The 15,469-nt window shown below is 39.3% G+C and overlaps 1 protein-coding gene across 1 annotated transcript in view; it reads left to right on the top strand.

Moving 5' to 3' along the window:
• ranbp9.S (RAN binding protein 9 S homeolog) overlaps nt 1-14,546 on the top strand; it is a 44,704-nt gene extending 30,158 nt beyond the window's left edge. The window contains 7 exon segments of the mRNA NM_001128622.1: nt 1,872-1,980; nt 2,410-2,501; nt 4,740-4,887; nt 7,705-7,826; nt 9,058-9,209; nt 11,144-11,255; nt 13,187-14,546. Coding sequence (NP_001122094.1) covers nt 1,872-1,980; nt 2,410-2,501; nt 4,740-4,887; nt 7,705-7,826; nt 9,058-9,209; nt 11,144-11,255; nt 13,187-13,317 — 866 coding nt within the window. The 3' untranslated portion in view covers nt 13,318-14,546.
• Nucleotides 14,547-15,469: the final 923 nt, after the last annotated feature.

Consider the following 15,469-nt stretch of genomic DNA (forward strand, 5'->3'; position numbering starts at 1 on the left):
CTCTATCTGTGCTGCCTCAGAGATCACCTGACCAGAAATACTACAACTCTAACTGTAACAGGAAGAAGTGAGGAAGCAAAAGGCAGAACTCTGTCTGTTAATTGGCTCATGTGACCTTACATGTGGTTTGTATCTGAGTACAGTGAATCGTACGATCTCAGGGGGCGGCCCTTATTTTTTAAAATGGCCATTTTCTATTTATGATTACCCAATGGCACATACTACTAAAAAAGTATATTATTATGATAATGGTTCATTTACATGAAGCAGGGTTTTACACATGAGCTGTTTTACTCAGTATCTTTTAATAGAGACCTACATTGTTTGGGGGGTATAGTTTTCCTTTAAGTGACATATTAAAGAATCTTATCAAACTGGAATATATATTTAAGTAAATTTTACATCTCTTGCCTTAAGCCACCATTTTGTGATTGTCTGTGTGCTGCCTCAGAGATCACCTGACCAGAAATACAACAACTCTAACTGTAACACTTAATAAGTATAGTTTGTTGGTATGTTTGTGTGCACAGTGAATCATACGATCCCAGGGGGCGGCTGTTATTTTTTAAAATGGCAAATTTCTATTTATGATTACCCAATGGCACATACTAAAAGAAAAGAATATTATTATGAAAATGCTTTTTTTTTTTTACATGAAGCAGGGTTTTTACATATGAGCTGTTTTATGCAATATCTTTTTAAAGAGACCTACATTGTTTGTGGGGTATAGTTTTCCTTTAAGGCAAGCTTTGCATCATCTCAGAATCTTGTTTGTGCACCAGAATGGGGGGCCCAATGTCCATACCCATGCCCTGGCTACACAATTAAACAGTGAAGAGAACAGGGGGATGTGGGTAGATCAGTGAAATCTAGGTAAGTGCTGAATGCAAAATGAAAGTAATTGCCTGCCCCGCCTCTATGCCTAAGGCATAGAGGAGGGACAGACTGTATTTGATTGACAGCTGAGATTTTTAAATGAGTTTACAACAGCTGAGATTTTTAAATGAGTTTACAGCTATGAAATGCTTTAATAGAAAAAGAAATTGGATTTCATGTTTCATTTGAAAAGGACTTTTATTATACAGATTTTTGTGTCAGATGACAGGTCCACTTTAAAATGCCCATAATATCCTGTCTGTTGACACTGAAACTTTGAAAGCTTAGGGAAGAAACTTGCTTTGAGAGGCACATGGTTGCCTTGGACTCCAGTGTGGTGCCAGCTTACCATACGCAAAGATTTTCCATATATTAGTGACAAGCTTTTAATGGTTTACCACTGAAAAAGTCAGTGTTTGGTAGCCATAAAGCCCACACCTGTTCTGGAGTAGGGTTTTTATTGTTATTTCATTATAAAGGAAATCCAGCTTTGTTGGATTCTAATGTCACTTGAGACAGTGCAGTATGTCACAGCAATTGTCAGCAGGAACAAATACCTCAACATGAAATTACTTTTATTACCATAGTGATTTTTAGAAGATCTTGCACCCATATTTTTTCCATATAATTATGTACAGTAAAAAAAAAAAAAAAAGATGATCATACCTATTGCTTTGCTGGTGGCCTTTGTTTGTGCTAAAATATGTTCTAGTAATAGTTGTTTCTTAATACTGAATATCTTGCTAGATATACTGCCATAGCTACTAACAGCAGTAATCCATAATAATCAGCCAACAATTCCCTTTCGTTTTCTAATTTGCATCAGAGACTAGACTGACAAAAGTTGGTCATCGCACTGGTATAGTTCCAGCTCCTGTATTAGTAAATTGACTTTTTTGTGTCTTGAAAATGTTGCATACAGCGGTATACAATTTATAGCACTATAAGGATAAAACCTAATATCTTCTGCTTTATTATTACTTTCTCCCAAACAGGAATTCAGAAACTGGTATTGTCAGGAAGAATGGGGGAAGCCATTGAAACAACTCAACAATTATATCCAAGTTTGCTAGAAAGAAATCCTAATCTTTTATTCACCTTAAAGTGAGTCCTTTAATATATCTCTCCATATATAATATAAACCCTCTTTATTGTGACAGTCAACTAACAATACTAAATGCGCTAACAATACAGCAAAATATGTTGACAGTGTGGGATTGTAATGACTTTGAAAATGGGATTTTATATCATTTCAGTTGATGAGCCTTGATCAGAAAAACATGATTGTCCCACATATGTAATAGTTGGTTGCCAGTTCCCTCACGTCAACCCTCAAATAACAATTTACCTAATAAAAAAAAAAAAAAAAAACCCCAGAAAACTCCCATGTAGTTATAAACAGCCTGAACTGCCTACTCCCCTTGTATATTTGTACAAATGAGACTATAACTATTTATTTTTATTTCAGTAAAGCAATTTTGTTTTAGATTTTGCCTTTTTAGAAATGCATTGTATTTTATTCTTTATTTACAGAGTGCGTCAGTTTATAGAAATGGTCAATGGCACAGACAGTGAAGTAAGATGTTTAGGAAATCGCAGCCTTAAATCTCTTGATGGCTGCTCAGGTAGGTGATATGGCAGTCTATATTCATTGTAAGGAACTGTTGAGTGGTCTAGAGGTTCAGCAGTGCTGATACACATATGCACCTCATCACCTGGTTTTGTTTGGCTATTTTATTTGTGCCAATGACACTGCACTTGCTTACTGTGCTCTGGCTTGCTGCTAGGGGGAGATAAGCCTAGTAGGTTTCTTCAGAGATCATGAAAACATATGAAAGAATCTGATGTTGCATAGTTAACCATTCTGATCCAAAATAGGTAACATGCTGTGAATCATTACTAAATAACAAGAGGATATACTGGGGCGTACTGTATCTTTGGAGGCACAAATATTTTGTACTAAAAGGTTTTGGAGGCCTTGGGCTGGTGCATATGCCCAAAGCCAAGGTCTCATATACACACACAAGTGCAATGTTCTAAAACAGATGCATATTTTTTATCGAGTATTCCAGTTCAATATTTGAATTGGAAATGTTTCCCTGGGGCTTAATTATGTCTCAGTAAGAGAAAGGACTTAAGTATATTAAGGGGCAGCGCAGGGTAAATGCTATGTTTCTCTGTTTTCAAAGTATTTAGTGTTTCTTACAATTCATTTTCTGTTTCTGCCTCAACCCTGACTGACAGAAGTGCTGGGAAAAGCCAAGATAAGTTTAGCTTGACTTGAGGCTAGAGCTTTTACCCTTTATAAATGTATCCTTTACACCGCTAACCCTCAGATAATGCTACTACCTGTTCACTGCATATTCTTATTCACATATTTGGGTTAAATTAAGCACTTCAATGCATATCCATTTATTAGATGGTTTCATCACCTGTGTTTGATACCAGTAACACCAGAAATAAATGCCCATCTGCTCAATTGTTTTCAGTGGAACTTTAGATAATAGCATGTTAATTAACTGTCCTACAAGTATGGGACTCCTGAGGGGAATGTCTGATGCAGTGTTTTAGCAGCTGTTGCACTCCAGTAGAGAAAATGGAGTCCAAACCCCTTCTGTCCCTGTCACTGTTCCTAATTCTCTTGAATGTAAATTTCCCCAGCTAATGCATGCACAGTGGGGAGCACTGCTGGAGAACTTGGATTCTGAGGATGCTACTTTTGGTGATGCTATAGGACACTTTTCATCCATTAGTTTTAGAAGCTGTTACGGGCACACAGTGGTGTTTAGGCTCTTGCTGTTCTCTGCTGGAGGGCACTGGCAGTCAAAACTCCCTCTATACAATTACTCTAATAAAGTGTCCCAAGATTTGGAATGTTGTGAAAACCAGCACCCCAAATAACCCACAACTAGCTCCCAAATGTGGCAAATCTGCAACACAGCAAAGATCTTGGCAGACTTGAGAGCTGGTTGCAGGATCTCACATGCCTTCCTCCCCCTTGTGCCCTGGAATGAGAGGAAGTGGAAATTTTGACTGAAACACTCCTACTGGTTGGCACAGTGCTCAGATAAAAATATCATACTTTTCTTGAATTGGAGATACTAGAATGTAAACGTTTTTAACGGCAATTGTAAAAGAGGAACTATCGTGAAAATAAACATTTAATATAAGCTTCAGCATACTGAAATAAGAAACATTGTAAATACAATTGGTTAAATATTCTGTGTCGTTTCTGATATACTCAAGTTTATGTTCACTATTCCTTTCTCGGCATCTGTTTCTCTGTCTTCATGCAGCAGTTGGGTGTCAGATAATCATTGACAGTTACATCCAATATATCTTATAGGGGGCTTCCTTTCCTAGCAGATGAATTAGAGCTCACTCAAATAATGGATTACAGTACAAACAAAATCTAACAAAATAACTGCCTTTTGCACAAATTCTGCATATAAAGAGACATGATGTTTGGTGATTTTAATAGAGTGAGCTCTAATACATCTTCTAGGCAAAATAAGCCCCCCTATAAGATATATTGGATCTAACTGCCAATGATTATCTGACACCCAACTGCTGCAAGAAGACAGAATGAAAAGAAACGGATGTTGAGAGAGGAATAGTGAAGATGAACTTGATTATTTCAGAAACGGTACAGAATATTTAATTAGTTGTATTTAGAAGGTTTATTATTTCAGTATGATAAAGCTTATATCAAATTTAAATTTGTGCGATAGTTCCCCTTTAATATTACTGACTGTCATAACTGGACTAGCAATGACTATAGTACATAATTACTTGAAATACACTGTATTTAACTAAAAAGTCAGATTGTAGAACTGAGACATTTCTGTATCTCTGTCCCTTAGGTTCTGACAGCAACTGCAGCAATGGAATAATATCAAACAAGGCTCATCAGACGCATTGTCATAGCAAATCCCAGTCTTCTAACCTAAATGTAACAGAACTTAACAGCATAAACATGACAATGTCACATCAACTTAACAGCTACTCCAGGTGAGAAACCATAGTCTGTATGCTGCAGGCATTGTTCCCTGATCTGACAAATTACATTTATCCGAGTTCACCAAACCACAGCCCTACTTATTCTACCACATGCCTGCCACCTCTCCCACATGCTTACTTTTTATTTCCCAGGCTTATGGCCAGAAAATAGGCTTCTCTTATCTGAACCTCATCTTTGCTTAACCTCTGCCCCATGATGAATGGGGTGACAAGAACAGCTGCAGTTCCCTGAGGCAGTGCAGTGATGCACCATTTTGTTTTTCTTCCCTAATCCTCTTCCTCTGAGGTCAGGTACAAAGTGTGCTGTCTAATAACTCAGGCTGCTGTAGAAGCAAAGCAGTTCTCCTGCTTCACATGGTATGTTTCATACTGGCAGCCTGGTCACAAGGAATTCCTGCTTCTGCCAAGCACAGACATAAACTATAACAATGATAACAAAGGAGAGAACACTGTGTACTGGCCTTCCCATACACAGACCTTTCCCTGTACAGTTTACACTTACTGCTGGGGGGGGGGGAAAGGGAAGAGCGAAGGTGGTCTGGGACAGTCTTGCCTTCTCAGATATACACGTAACTGCTGCATTAATTAGATGAACAATAAACCAATATAATACATTATAACATGGACAGGGTTATAATTAGAGTGGAAAATCACTTCTACAGGTATAGGATCCGTTATTCCGAAACCCGTTATCCGGAAAGCCCAGAATTATGGAAAGGCTGTCTCCCATAAACTCCATTATAATCAAATAATCCAAATTTTTAAGAATGATTTCCTTTTTATCTGTATTATTAAAGCAGAACCTTGTACTTGATCCAAACTAAGACACAATTAATCCTTAAAGGAAGCAAAACCATTTTTTTCGGGTTTATTTAATGTTGACATGATTTTCTAGTAGACTTTAGGTATGAAGATCCAAATTACAGAAAGATTCGTTATCTGGAAAACCTGTACATTCTGGATAACATGTCTCATACCAGTACTATTTTATATGGGACTATCCAATTAAAGGTTTTAATAATTAAACAATTCATGGCTGAACTGTTGGAGACCATTTTGGTACATGAAGCGTCTGCTGTTATTGCCTCCTTCTCAATGGGGCAAATTCACTAAGATTCGTAGTTGCGCCAGGCGTAACTTCGCCACACTTCGGCAGGCGTAGTTTCGCCAGCGCTTTGCAAATTCACTAAAATCCGAAGTTGCGCTCAGGGGTATCGTAAGGTTGCGAAGTTGCGCTAGCGTTGATTCGCTAAGTAAAGCGAAGTTACGCTAGCGAAGGCTAATTTGCATACGGCGCCAAATTCAAATTTCAATGGAGGAATACGTATCAGCACTACAAATGGCTAGAAAAGCTTCAAAACATCAAATAAAAATTTTATTTTGCCCTACACATGTGCCCACTGTCTAGGTAAGTTGCCATGAGTCAGGAGATGTAGGGGGAAGGAGGGGAGCCCCAAAAAAAATTTCGATCTTTTTCAGCCTATCACCCATTATGTAGAAAACACGCCAGCGTTTTTTGGGACTTAGAAAAATTTTTGACTTTTTTTGAAGCAATCCCTATCTACTCTATTGCGCTTCGCCTGGTCTGAGTTGGCGAAGGAAGTCTAGCGTAAAAGGTAGCGTTCAGTACACTGCGCGCGTTAGTGAATTTGCGTAGTTACGTCGCTAGCGAAACTTCGCCAGGCGTAAGGGTGCGAAGTAACACTAGCGAAACTACACCAGCGTTCGTTAGTGAATTTGCGCAGTAACGAAAATGCCAAACGCTAGCGAAGTAACGCTAGCGTTCGGCGCTTTCGCGCTTAGTGAATTTGCCCCAATGAGTTAATGGTTTCAAATATCCTCTTCTTTATTTAGATCTTTTGCTGGGTTTATTTTAGAGCACTAAAATATCATAGCCGTGCAGTGTAGTCTGTCTTGTATTATCTCTGCTGAGATGCAGCCTTTAATTATGTGAGGAATTAAATACACTAGATTGTTTTCCTATTTAGGTTTAGGCTGCTATTGTAGAGGATTTAGACAGCTGAACATACCTGGGATTGACCCATTTTCCTAGATACAAATATCTATCTATGATAGAATGTCTATGCTGCAAAGGCCTATAAGTGCTAACTGCAGCATTTGTTACTTCCTTTGTGAGTTTCTCAATATTATATATCAGGAAGCCCTACTATTACTGAAATATCACATATCCTACAAAGACTAAAAGGCTGTGTGATGCTGCTTGGAATGTTAGTCCAACGGTATTTGGAGCTATTCTGTTTGTGTAAACCAACCTTATACAACATTTACGATTTGTGTAATCATTTTGATCACTGCAAGAGTTATGGAGAATCTCACGTTGAATACAGTAAGCGTATTGTATGCCCAAAGGCTGAGAACTGTGGCACAGTGAGCATTAGCAGTTGCAGCAATTTTACCAGGAAAGGCTTTAAAACATATTATTTTTTGGCCATGAAATCTCTGGGAATTATGAAAGCCTCCATTTATTTAGTATATATTTACAAGTAAAGTGTTCCTTATCCAATATATAAATTAAAGTAAGTTTTACATTGCACCATTACACAGTTATACCTTATACAGTATATGTCTCTAGATCAGGAATTGGTATATAATTACCCATCTCCTTTTAATTACAATTGTCTGTTGCAGAAAGAAGTTTCACTGTGGATCACGGTGACCCACTCTAAACAGATATGGGAACAAAGTTCAAGTCCTAACCCATAGGTTAAGAATCACTGTTTTAGATTATAACTGAGTGAGCAAGCAATATCTATATGAAGTGTGACACTTTATGCTTTTTTTCTTCAGCAATGATGTAGAAATGGAGACTGATCATTATTCCAATGGCTTTTCAGCATCCACGTCCAATGGCTTCCTCAATGGCAGCTCAAGGCATGAGCCTGAACTGGAAGAATGTGACACTGAGATGGGTCTGCAGCATTTTAAACTATATTTTATAATGTGTTTAGTTTCATTGCCCTTCCAATTACACTGCAGTTGCGGGAAAGCCAACAGTTTAGTATAAATAGGAGGCAGGTTGTACTGATACAGTGGTACTTCCTGGCACTGCCTGATATATTGTTGTTGTTGTTATATAGAGACAACTTACTCCAAAGTTCTTTATAGAGATTGAAGACCATTCATATCAGTCTCTGTCTCAGTGGAGTTTACAATCTAAGGTCCCTATCACATTTACACATTACTCGAGGGAAATTTTTTATCAGGAGCCAATTAACCTGCTTGTATGTTTTTGCAGTGTGGTGGAAACCCATATAAACACAAGCAGTACTTGCAGTTAGAACCCTGGCTGGAATCAAATAAGACCCCACAGTTGTATGGCAACAATACTAGCTATCATGCCACCATGCTGCCAATTTGCTGATTTGTTCAATATCGCCAAAGCTGCAGCTTGTCTTCTTTATTTAAAGGTGAAGCCCAAGTGTGCCATCAGACATCTAAACACCGCCATACAATTAGACCACAGCAGTGTGACTGCAGCCTGCCTGAGCTGTACTGGTGCTGTACTATACACTTGTTCATGTTGTTTAGGATGTTTTCATTTAGTAAATGAAGTCATTTGATCAATACTACAAGCACTAGGAGTAGTTTGGATAGTTCACACTGCTGACAATGGGAGTGATGTGTTTAGGTCCACACCCTTTCCTATACCCTGGGGCAATGTCTGTTCAGGCAGTAATCACAACACTGGACTTCTTGTGCCACTTTCCATTCTCTGCAATCGGACATAATCCTCTGCATTTTGATTAGTGCAGGGCTCCTGATACTTTGTTCCACGGGCCTCCGCATCATTCCATACAGACATGGCCATATAGGTGTGAGGACTTTATTAGGATATAATTATATATACTGCTATCTAGAAATTGAATTTGGCACATACACTGTATTCTTTTTACAGAAATTTGTGCTTTAAATATTGTGTTCCCCCTATTGAATGATCTCTTGTTCAGTGTTTGAACATTGATTGATTGAGGAACCAGGTCAGATTCTTAGTTCTTCAGTAAAATATTCCTGTACAGTTAAAGATGCATTGTGAGCAATATCCTGATTTGTATTAGGAATGGGACTTGGAGATGTGCGTTAGTTTACCAGGTACACAAACCTAATTGTGACATAATAAGATATTATTATTTGTGGTTGCAGAAGTTGATACTTCTCACGGCCGACGTCAGCTGTGTGGAGGCAGCCAAGCTGCAGTTGAGAGAATGATTTGCTTTGGGAGAGAGCTACAAGCCATGAGCGAGCAATTAAGGAGAGAACGTGGGAAAAATGCAACCAACAAAAACATGCTTAAGGTACAATTTGGATTATGGTCTGTTATTAGAATGTGCATATGGTGGTCTTTTGCTGAATTAACACACTTACACCTATATGTAAGTCACTAAGTTTGCCCAGGAGCAGTAACCCATAGCAACCAATGAGGTGTTTGCTTTAAACAGGTGGCCAGTAAATGCTACCGTCAGATTGGTTGCTATGCATTACTGCCCCAGGATAAACTTAGTGCCTTTCATTACATAGCCCCCTTAGTGGCTTTTCTGGGTTTGGGGCTTTGGGAGGGTTAGTTGAGTAAAATCTGAAAAAACCACGAGTTGCACAGGCTCATTGCTTAACATAGAATAGTTTTCCAGGGAACACCAAGATATGTCACATCAACATTGTAGCCCAGTATTCAGTGACTTGTGGTTTGGGGTTTCTATTGGCTTAAGAAAAACAAGATGTGGCTCAAACGTATCCAATAGAAGCTTCGTACAGCTGTAAAATTCCAGGAGTCTGTGTAACCCCTAAAGTTATTTGTAGAAAAAGGAGTAAACAGTCTAAGGCAGTGATTTCAAACTGCATGTTTTCATTTATTTTAGCAGTATAAAACACTACATGTTTCGGGTCAAGCCCTTTTTCAAGTGTGCAAAGTGCAGGGTATTATGGGAATAAATATCCTCTTCCAAGCCAGGAACCTCCCCCATTTGCCTCTTAAAATGACAGTCAAATCATACATTCTAGTACAAAATGTTGTGAAAAATACTAAATTTCAAAAAACTTTACACAAGTTTATATCAATTTAGTCCATTCATGTCCCATCTGGTGTGTCCATGTGATCCATCCTTTATAATGTTTGCTATTTACAAGTCTTTTAAGTCCATAATAGAGAAATTGCCATTCATGGCCTATCCCTGGTGAATCATAAGTACTGCTAGAGTAAGCCTACTTAAGGTCAATTTCTCAGTAAAAATTTAATATAAGCTTCTTCATACTGAAATAAGAAACTTTGTAAATACAATTATAAATGCTGGACTGTTTCTGAAATAATCAAGTTCATCTTCACTATTCCTCTCTCAGCATCTGTTTCTTTTCATTCTCTCTTCATGCAAGAGTTGGGTGTCAGGTAATCATTGACAGTTAAATCCAATATATCTTATAGGGGGGCTCCTTTTGCCTAGAAGATGTATTAGAGCTCACTCTATTAAAATCACCAGACATCATGTCTCTCTACATGCAGGATTTTTGCAAAAGGCTGTTGTTTTATTAGATTTTGTTTGTACTGGAATCAGTTATTTGAGTGAGTTCCAATACATCTGCTAGGAATGGAAGCCCCCCCCCCCCCATAAGATATATTGGATCTTACTGTCAATGACTATCTGACACCCAACTGCTGCATGAAGAGAGAATGAAGAGAAACCGATGCTGAGCAAGGAATAGTGAAGATAAGCGGTACAGAGTATTTAATTGATTTTATTTAGAAAGTTTCTTATTTCAGTATGCTGAAGCTTATATTAAATTTTTATTTTTTGCGATATTTTCCCTTTAAGCTCTAGCCTTAGGGTCTGGTGCAAATCTCCATTTATTTTTATGAAGTCATGTGGGAATCACACTTTTTGCATGTGTTTTATCACTAGTTTAAAGGCCAGTCCACTTAGGGACGATGCCATGGAAATCTTGTGCAGCCTTGAGCTGACATTAAAGTGCATGCGCCAGCTTAGAACTGGACAAAGAATCTATTGAAAAATGGATTGAGTAAAGATGACTGTGTCCCAGGATTCAGAGTTAGACACTGGATTCACTGGGGGCTTCCCAAAACATTGGCACTCTCCTGCAGTTTATAGATCCTAACATGAAGTTTGCTGAGCAGAACAGTTTGTATGGAAATCTCTTGTAACTCATGTAAATGTCACTTCACAGCACTGAAGACACAAACATTGTTGCCTGATATTTCTCCTTTTTCTATTCCGAGCAGGATGCATTCAGTTTACTAGCATATTCTGATCCCTGGAATAGCCCAGTTGGGTACCAGCTTGACCCCATACAGAGAGAGCATGTGTGCTCCTCACTTAACAGTGCAATACTAGGTAAGGCTAACTCTGCTTCAATGACTTCTTCTGTCTACGTAAGTCTGTTTGTTCCACTTAAAGCCAATGAAACTACCTCTAAAGGCACTAACAACACATTTTGGATCAGTAGCAATACAACAAATATTGTATGTTACAGTGTATTTCTTGTTGGCAGATTTGAGAAAGGAAATTGCTTTTGCTGTCCATTCTTCCCTTCTTTGTCAGAAGGCTATAATTTATCGTTGCACAGCAACCTAATTTCCTTCCCCCTGAAAATACTGTAAATATTAAGGATATACTGTAATGTTCCAATAACACACACTTATGATTAAAGGAAAACTAAAACCTAAAAATAGCACTGATAGAAATGTTGTTTTAACTAAGCTGCTGTATAGCAGCATTGATCCAGCCCTTTAAACTTGTTATGAACAACTCTACACTGGCTGATCCCGTTAGGCTGTCTTTAGAGTGTCAGTGACACTGCACATTCAGAGGCACACAAAGAGACACACAGGGATATGCTGAGGCAACACACGCTGGCGCAGAGCCAACACACACACAGTCCTTACTAATGTGCATGTAGTCAATGTGATGCCATTGTATGATCCCATTGCAGACCAGTCAGTCAAAAGGAGTGCTAGTGCCGAGGCTTAAAACAAATGACTGTTAAAGAAGAACTCAATCCCCCAATTAAGAAAAGCCCTACCTTTTAACCTAGATTGCCCCCCCCCCCCACATACTTCAATAGGCCTGAAAATGTCCCTAAAATATTTCTCACCTACTCACCTAACAGTGCAGAGTATGCGCTGTTTTAAGCCTCGGCATTAGCAGTTCTTTTTACTAACTGGTCTGCAATAGGATCATGAGTTCTCCTTTATGGAGCAATAAAACAGCTGGGGAGCATCTCCAGTCAGTGCAGCAGGGGACACGCCAATTATACACCGTTCTATGCTGTTAAGAAACTGCTAATGCCATGAAATCTATATAAAGTTAATTGTATTATAAAAGTGCTTGGAACTCTGATTAAGTTTAATTTGGTATACTGTATATGGGTATAACTGTTCCCTGGGCTGCAAAACTTGTTGCCATGTAGCCCTATGAACAGGGCCGCCATCAGGGGGGAGAGTTGTACCTGGCCTGGCGCTGCACTTTCTTGATTAGCCGGGCCCCCCTGCTTTCTGAGAGCTGCCGACTTTGGAAGGGAGGGCGGGAGCACAGGGGGAGGTATCTTCTGTCCATTCCTTTCCCTTATTGGTTACAGAGTTTATGTCCCGGTTGAGCTGCTCAAGGATTGGATAGCTGAGGTTTAAACTTCCCCTCCAGCTGATCCAATTGCCGTGCAGCTTTACCGGGACTTAAAATTATATGACCAATAAGGGAAGAAAATGCTGCCACTGGAAGAAGATTCAGCCAATTGTGCTTCCCTCCTCTCTTCTGTTGTTGGCAGGTCACTGACAGCAGATGGGCCACACTAATGAAGTAAGTACAACATGGCTGGGCCCCTCTAAAGGTAACACTTTGTGTTCCCTGTTGTGTGGGGGTGGCAATTTTTTTACATGGACGTTTAAGGGGGCCCTGGCCACCAATGGTTTTATAATGTAGCAGGGCCCTGGCCACCAAATTTTTTTTTTACGGTGTGGGGTCCTAGCAAAAAATATTTTTTTAATGGGGGGCCCTGACCACAAATGTTTTTTTTTATGGGGGACCCTGACCACCAATGTTTTTTTTAAATTCTGTATTAACATGTGGGGACCCTAGCCACCAATGTCTTTTTTTAACTGTGTGGTGGGGGGTGGCTCTGTGGGTGGGGCTTGCGGTGGGCACAGCCCAGGGGGTCCAGGTAATTTTGTCGTATGGGGCCCTGTGATTTCTGATGGCGGCCCTGCCTATGACTGTGTGTTGTTACAATCGTTCATTGCTAATCTCCTTTTTCTTCTCTGTTCCCCCAGATATCCACAATTTGCCAAAGCAGCCCCCACTTTCCCTGGCATTAGAACAGGCCTCTCAGTGCCTGGAGATGATGGCTCAGTGTGGCATTGGTTCATGTGCATTTGCAAGGGTGGCGGATTATTTACACTAGCTATGCAGTAGAACATTTCTGAGTTTAACCAGATTTATGCAGTATGGGAATAAAGTAGGACACTTAGTACCCCTTTACTTTGCATTTTGGTTTTTTTTTTTAATTATTATTATTATTTAATCATCTCATTTGTACCAGGCACGTTTCTTTCCTGAACTTTAGACGCTTTCATTTCTAAAAAAAGGTGGTGCATATTGTTGTGTCTTTCTATTTTGGCATAACAGCAATACGTCGATTTGATTCTAATGAAACTCGCCAGTGTTGAGCATCTTCCCAGCGACTGGACTGGAATATGTTAAATAATGTGAGTTTTTAAAGAAAGGAAAAGGGGGGTGGTTGGAGTTTGTGATTAGTGGGTGCATAAGTCCTTTCATTCACTGCTTAGCTGTGCAGTAGTGAGGACACAGGAGTTGCAGTTTGTTTCTTTGTTTCTTTTTTTTTTTTTAATATCGGAGATTTTGGTGTAGTCCTTCATTTCCAGATCTCTAGTGGCTGTAATATTATATGATTGTTGTGAACCTGCACGCACTGTGATTACAGATGAAAACCCTTACCAAGCCTGGCTGCAAATGATGCAATTGTGTATGTTAACATGGCAAGGCTGATACATGGAGATCACCCCCATATTGCTTCTGGTAATTCTATTGCGTTTCAAAGCAGAATGCGGTGGGACTTCTCTAAGCTCTTACGTCTGCTGTGAGCATCCCGAGGGCGACGTATTGTGAGGCAGCAGAAGCTGAAGGTCCCACAGTGTGTGTGATATAGCTAGCTTACGTGTTTTCTTCCCTCCACCATACAGGCTGCCACTCGCTTCACCAACATGGCCGTGTGCCACAGCCTCATACTTAAGGGCCAACAAAGCAGACAGAGTTTTAACGACAAGCGTTTTTCTCTTTATCACTCAGCTCGATGTGTAGGAGTGTATTGCCCTGAAAGCAACAGGTCCAACAGCCCAGTCCATCTCTGCTGTATGTCGGCAGCACAGCAGGGCCCTATTTGATAAGATGCGAAGAACTTTTCTCTTTGTTATAACATAGATAAACTTTCCATTATATTAAATAGGGAGACGTGGTTAATTCTTTGTAGAAACAACCAAATATTTAGTCTTTAAAAAAAAGTGTCTTAATTTCATGTTTGTATCCTTTAATTTTTAAGTGCAAAAATAAGTTGCAATAAAACTGTAACTGTACGTAAATTAATCAGCAAATAAAAGTTTAATTCTGGACACAGCAGTCAGTGTGGCTTTTTTTTTTGTTCCTAATAAAAAAGAAATGCAGAAGTTCTCCCTATAGAAATGCTGGAAGAAGTTACATTAAGAGAGAACTAAACCCTAAAAATGAATATGGCTAATATATCATATTTTATATAGTGAACTTATTGCACCTGAAGTTTCAGCTTGTCAATAGCAGCAATGATCCAGGACTAAAAACTTGTCACAGGGGGTCACCATCTTGGAAAGTGTCTGTGACACTGATATGTTCAGTGGGCTCTGGGCAGCTGTTTAGGGGTCATTGGAAATTATCAAGCAGAAAATGAGGTTGGTCTGTAGGAGAAGCTGATGCTACAGGGCTGATTATTAAATGCTGATGCTAATTGCACTGGTTTTTGTCCTGTCATGTAATAATTACTAATCAGCCTTATATTGTGACATTTATATTCTATGTGTACTGTATATTTTTAGTCGGTCCCTAAGCTCAGTTATTGACAGCAGCACAGAGCATGTGCAGTGAATCAGCAGAAAAGAAGATGGGGAACTACAGGGGCACCTTTAGAGACACAGATCTTTACTGCTAAAGGGCTGTAGTTGCCTTAGACTGGTACAGAAGCCCAAAACATAATGTTCAACATTTCTAGCCTACTTCTTTAGTTAAGCTTTAGTTCTCTTTTTTTAATGTGATTCCCCTTGAAAAAATTTTGTTTCTCGAGGTTTTGAAGTGATCCTGACACTTAAAAATGCCTCTTCAAAATATTAATGTACATTAAAAGTTGCCTCTAGCTCTGCATTTATAAGTAACTGGTACTTCGAGTTCCTAAACCTGAATGTTTAGCCAACCTGACTTTGGGCAGGACTAGATGAAGCGATTGGACCCGACATGTCGCAATGCGACTAAACGCATGCGACGTGTCGGATGTTTTACCGAAAACGGAAGTG

This window comes from Xenopus laevis, chromosome 6S, assembly GCF_017654675.1.
Source record: "Xenopus laevis strain J_2021 chromosome 6S, Xenopus_laevis_v10.1, whole genome shotgun sequence".
Lineage (NCBI taxonomy): Eukaryota > Metazoa > Chordata > Amphibia > Anura > Pipidae > Xenopus > Xenopus laevis.